We start from the raw sequence: 6206 nt of genomic DNA, 5'->3' as shown, positions 1-6206 counted from the left end.
GGTGTACCTAATAAAGTGGCCGGTGAGTGTATATAAATATACAGTATATAAATTCTCAATTTCTAATTTAAAAATACTGCACATAATGTTTTTATGTCAAGATTGGTAATGATATTCAGTGGTTCGGGGATTTGTGTGTCTTGCTGTTCATTCTATAACATCAAAAGCTTCTGTGACCATGCCCGCCAAGGTTATGTTTGACTAAGGATTGTGGTGTGGAAAGCGAATATTATTTGAAGCTTTGCCAAAGATTAGCTGTCTGTAAAAGTTCCACCACTGCCTCAAAAGACTGCCAAAAGAGATTAGGAAAGGTAAATAATTGCTGAACATTTCTTTAAATATGGAGTTTAAATACAAAATATGAATTCCGTATTCACTTAAAATGGACCAAACTAACCTGATATTGAAATGGTGTTGTTGTTTTTTTTTGCGACTTTGTTCTGACTTGTTTTTCTGCAAATGCACAGAGGACATGCAGCAGTTACAGATTCAGCTTGCTGAATCAGAACGACGCATCACCAGCTACGTGCGAACATTTAACAAGATGCAAGCCAATTACCACAACCTAATCGGAATCACTGCTGAACTGGTTGACTCTTTGGAGGCCACTGTCAGTGGAAAAATGGTGAGCCAGGCTGACTATAGGGCATTGAGCTAAAATACAAACTATGAACAGCAGATCATCATCCACATAAATAGTTAATTGAAAAAAGAAAAGCATGTTCTTTTTGTCCCCCCCCCCCCCCCACTTTTAACACAGGGATGGGCAACTTAAATGATGGAAGGGGTCACAATTTTTTGTTGACACTACCAGAGGGCCACTTAGCATTCGCAAGCCACCAGTTGCCCATCCCTGATTTATCAGGTGTACATTCAAACAATAATAAAAATTTCTGAAACCCAATGACTTTTCAAAATAGGCATTTCTATTTCTAATTATTCATAATAAACCCAAACAAACAAATAACCATTTTCCTTCCAATATAAGGTGTTTTCATTTCTCAAAAGGCTTGTTGTGTCTCTGCAGATCTCACCTGAGTACCTTCAGAGTGTGTATGTTCGCCTGTTCAGCAGCCAAATGAGGCAAAGTGCGGTGCAAAGCACTGATTTTACCAGGCCTGGCACTGTAAGTAACACACACACACAAAACCATCTCACTAATCTTTTCCTCTCCTGAAATAAAAGTCAAATAACTTCTAACAGGATCCAGGTCACTAAGGGCAGGTCTAACAGTCACATTGTGTTTAAAAATGATAAAGGACTCATACGCCAAGTGTCTCCCTTTGTACACTTGAGTCACCAACAATAACTGCATTATTACTAAACACATATCCTGGAAACATGTAACTAAATCCTAGTTTTGCATTACTCACGTTGAATGCATCCTGGGAAGTTTTGCTTTTGAGAATTTATAATTTCTAAAAGTCACTGTGGCTTAAATATAGCAAATGAGTTACCGGTTCATGGCTGTAATATCAGAGTGTTAAAAAAATCCTCATGATTGACTGCTGAAAATGTCTAGCTATTTGTTTGTTGTTAGAACGAAACTCGTATTTAAACTGGACGTTTCGTGGACGCAAACATTAAGRTCATTCACGACTTGAAAAGAAAATAAATCCTGCTGTTTGTCTGTTTAGATGCAGAATGTTTTGCTTCTTTTTCCTCATATTCAGTTCTAAACTTCATCACCTTTTCTCTGTTCTCTCAAACTTCATATCAGGGTCAGTTTGCTCTTAGTGTGCAGTATATTGAAAGCATCCCCTTGACTTTATCTTGCCTTCAGCCATTTCTAACAGGAGGTTGAAGTTTTAGAGTCTTTTTTTAAAGCCACCACACTCGATTGACAGAACCACTAATTTCACCTGACAAAAGGTCGTAGTTACTGGTCCCTGTGTCCTGACTTTGATGTTTTTAAKAGTAGTGACACACCAACATGACATGATGACACTAATGAACACAAAGGTCACTTTAGCCCTAAACCTGAAATTCCCAGGCAGGGCTGTGAGAACCAAAAGGGAGGCATGTTTCTCCTTTTTATTTGCAACTTTTCTGTGGATTACTACGGAGCTTGCGAGGGGACCTGGGGGGATTTATTTTCCTTTTGCGTTCCGACGCAATACCTTTGCATTCCCTCGCAATACTTTTGCGTTCCCACGCAATATTGTTTTGCGTTCCCACGCAAAAGATTGTTTTGTATATGAACTGAATTAAATCAGACTTTTATTTTGAAATATCTGGTTACCAAAACAGGATGTGTCGCCACAAGTTCGTGAAATTGACATTGATGTTGCGTAGCTGTGCTGTGTTAAAATATCGGCACATGACATACTTCCATGCGTGGCTGTGTGATATATTCATTCTGAAGCTGAATTAAAGCAGTAGGCTAACTCGCTAATGGTGAACATGTGAGTTTGTTAATAAACCGGCAGGCACAACAGTGATGAACTACTTTTGCGAGGGAACGCAAAAGTTTTTGCGAGGCAACGCAATACTATTGCATGGGAACTCAAAAGAAAAAAAATCTCCCATGTTCCCTCGCGGGCTCCGTAGATTACGGAGTCACACAACTGCTTTGCCATATTTTCTTTAAACAAAGCCATTAGCTAATCTCTTGTTGTTACTCCCCCCAACAAATTTTCCACCCCATCCTCCTGGCTTGAGTGGTTGTTGGTTATATACCAGCTAAGTGCTCATTTTGTTTGAAACCAATTTTTTGTTATTGAGAGGAGGCATCTTTGCTGTCAGACCTCAGAGAACAGCTAAGATGGAACTGTGGTTCAGCAAGCCCCTCTGATCCAAAGGAGCTAAGAAGTGACCAAGCTTTCAGAAATACTGTAAACTGAAAGAAAACATCTATATTTTGAAAAGTTAATTCTCAGTAATCTTTGATGCACTGTTGAATTCTGGTTTGTCAAATCTGACATTTTTGCAGTTTGAAATGAACAACCTTTCTGTGTGTGTTTTCTGTGTGATGCTTTTATCAACAAAGGGATATTACTCTATGAGTCCCTGTGATGATGTCTATGTAAGTTTGATAAGTTTTCAGCTTTTCTTGCCATTGCTCCTATTATCTTGCTTGTATCAAGCTGTCTCTTGACTGTCTCCATATCTTGTAGTGTTTATGTCTGCCCTCTACCTTCTTCTTTTTTTGCCTAACCCCATTCAGTCCATTTTCTGACTTTTTGTCCTAGTTTTTAGAGATGCATTTCTGTAAAACAGAATAAGAATGCCTCCTTGAGCACACCTCCGTAATTATATTCAATTGTTCCCAAACACTATAGCCATTGTTCCTCCTCTAGACTCTCCTTATAGCTTGTCTGTCTTTTATAGTCAAAGTTTCAGTTATCTCCTTTTATTGTCATTTGGCATAGTTTTTTTTTTTTTGAAAGCGATTAGCTTGAACAGAAACGTGACCAACACTAGGTGCTTGGCTAGGATCAGGTTGTCAAACAGGCAGGTTTAAATTACAGTGATTTGAAAAGACAGAATGATTCCTAAGTGTGATTTACAGGAGTCCTTGAGGTCAAACATGTAATAGTGGCAGGTCATGTTATCAATCAGGTCATGACCTCAATATTTGATCCCATTATTTTCTCTTTGGTACAAATATCTACAAATATTTTTGTCTTTAAAATAACTGAATTTAAAATAAAGTGCTAATAAATACTTTTAAAGTAGCAAATGATGGACAGTTTTATTCTCTTTTTCTAGTGAGTAGTGCAGAAAACATTATTGCCTTCAGCAACGAGCAATAATCAACTAATACCTTAGATTACATTAATCATTTTCCAAAGAGAGTGACTGTTTACTACCATTTTATAAGGATAACCTCTCGGGCTTCGGATTGTTTTTCAGAGCTCAGGTTTCTTTGTAGGTGGAGGGGAAAATGTTGTTTTCTACAGTAACACACCTTATCGCCATCTTTTTTATTATAACTTTTGAAAGCCTCCATTCCCCCCAAAAGTATGGAGGCCCGAAACTGACATAATTAGAAATAAAAGCAAATATATATAAATGGACCAGTAAATAAATAAATAAATACACTTAAAAGGCACCAATTAAATAAAAAAGAGAGAACTTTTACATCATGTTTTTGTATTCAATTGACCGTTGCATTTATTTTTCCTGCTTAGTTCTAAAAAATTATATATTTTAGCACATTTACATTATATTGTTATATATATATTTCCATTTTACTTGTAAAAGCATTTGTGTCCCTTAAATGATAATATCAGTTTAGCGTAAAGTTTAGTTTAAAACAAATGCACAGGTGTTTTCCTTCTTGCCTTTGTTTTAAACTAAAGTTGAAGCCAAAGCACAGTAAATATGGAAGAATATGATGGCTTATTGAATTATAAAACATGATGTAAATTTCTCTTTTTTATTTATTTGGTGCATTTTAAGTGTATTTTTTATTTATTGGTCTATTTATATATTTCTGCTTTTATTTTTAATTATGTTAGTTTTGGTCCTTCATACAAATGTACCTTCATAAGTCTGTTGTACATTTAAACTGAGGTGCAATAACTACAGAAATACTAACACACCTTTTTTTTGTTTTGGGTCTTGGCCGGATTTAGTGCATGGACAATTAAAWAAAACAGTAAGCATGTATCGAGCATGATGTATGCATGTCTCATAGAACACTAATCATTAAATAATTGTTAACTTATGTGTCTAAAGGCCCTGTCATGCTATAACATTTTAGACAACTTTTGCTAACTTTTTAAAAATTTGTCCAAAGCTAATGATGTCTACGCTGAAGATGGAATAAATAAATCTACTAGAAGCCTCTTTTTGACATATACTGTAATGCTAACTGTTAAACTGAATATATAACCTATGAGTAATTTAGCCATAACAAAATTTTCACAAGATGGCATAAGTTGTGCAAAACATTATAGCGTGACAGGGTCTTTAGGTGGAGGCAACAAATTGGGGGGAAAATCAGGCAGTAAAACTCATCAGAGTATGGGTTTTGTTTTGTACACACTAAAGAAAGATTTATGAAAACTACAAAAGTTAAAAACGGTAAAATGAACAATTTGTCTCCTCAAATGTGCTTTCTGTTTAAGGCTTCCTCTATGCTGCGAGCATCCATTGCACCACAGTAAGTCTTAATTATTATTATTATTATCATTCTTTTTACTATTTTGTACAGTGATGCTAAAACATATTTGACATCCATTCTTTCTTAATCTCCAGGAGATTGAAGGAAGTGCCAATGTTGCCCTCATTAGACTATGAGAAGCTGAAGAAAGACCTAGTTGAAGGTTCAGACAGACTAAAGTCTCTCCTGCTGCAGGCGCTGTGCTGGGTATAATCATTTTTCAGATTTTCATTTATTTAAAATCTCTCTACTGATTAACAATCACACTATTTTCTTTTCTGGCAAAGTACAAATTCCTACCTTTTAAACAGTTTATCTTTATGTTCTGGGTTGGTTAGCTGTCAAAGTTAGCCAGCTTCTTTTGCATTACACAAGTTAATTTACGCCCAGATATTATATGACTTCCAGAGTTKACAGTTGATTTGCATTAATGCAAACAGTAACCTATGTTATTCAATTCAATTAAATTCAGTTTATTTATATAGCTCCAAGTCACAACATATGTTCTCTCAGGGCACTGTAAATAAAAAGAACAATCTAAAGAAGAAGCCAGCAGATTGTGTTGAATCACTTCATCACAGTCTCCCATCCTGAGCAAATGGTTGGGAGGAAAAACTCCCTGCTAATCAGGAAGAAACCTCCAGCAGAACCAGGCTCAGGACAGTCGGCCATCTGCTTCGACCGGCTGTTTGGAGGACAGGAAAGGGACACAGACAAACACAGAAGAACTGGTTCAGGTGCACCTACTTCTGGAAAAGAGACAAAAAGAAAAAACTTGTTATTGATAGAAATAATTACAATAAACATGTAGAGAAGAGAGAGTAGAGAAGCAGGAGAGACCCCGCGCTCTGCGCAGCGACACTTTCCAGCTCCTCCTGGGGGACACCGAGACGTTCCCAGACCAGAGGGGYMACATGATCCCTCCAGTGAGTCCTGGGTTTTCTCCAAAGTGCCAGACTTATTTTGAAAACAAATTAAAATGCTTACTTCAAACCCGCATCTGATACCACTGCAGTGCGCTGGGGGTTGGGGCGGATAAATGATTTAACACAGTTGTTTATACTTTTAGCAGCTCTTTTTTAATCAACAGCTGAGC

At 36.8% G+C, this 6206-nt stretch overlaps 1 protein-coding gene across 3 annotated transcripts in view; it reads left to right on the top strand.

Annotated features, from left to right (window-relative positions):
* The window catches only part of armc9 (armadillo repeat containing 9), a 35673-nt gene that overhangs the window by 3150 nt on the left and 26317 nt on the right, over positions 1 to 6206 (top strand). For 2 of the 3 annotated variants that reach the window (XM_013999540.1, XM_013999534.1), the window contains exons 8-12: positions 468 to 625; positions 1028 to 1126; positions 2990 to 3025; positions 5076 to 5110; positions 5206 to 5317. In XM_013999540.1, coding sequence (XP_013854994.1) covers positions 468 to 625; positions 1028 to 1126; positions 2990 to 3025; positions 5076 to 5110; positions 5206 to 5317 — 440 coding nt within the window. The remainder of the gene's footprint in view (positions 1 to 467; positions 626 to 1027; positions 1127 to 2989; positions 3026 to 5075; positions 5111 to 5205; positions 5318 to 6206) is intronic. The other variant, XM_013999548.1, reaches the window with a different exon arrangement.

Source organism: Austrofundulus limnaeus, unplaced genomic scaffold (genome assembly GCF_001266775.1).
Source record: "Austrofundulus limnaeus strain Quisiro unplaced genomic scaffold, Austrofundulus_limnaeus-1.0 Scaffold8, whole genome shotgun sequence".
In the NCBI taxonomy this organism is placed as follows: domain Eukaryota; kingdom Metazoa; phylum Chordata; class Actinopteri; order Cyprinodontiformes; family Rivulidae; genus Austrofundulus; species Austrofundulus limnaeus.
This window is presented reverse-complemented; position numbering and strand designations above follow the sequence as displayed.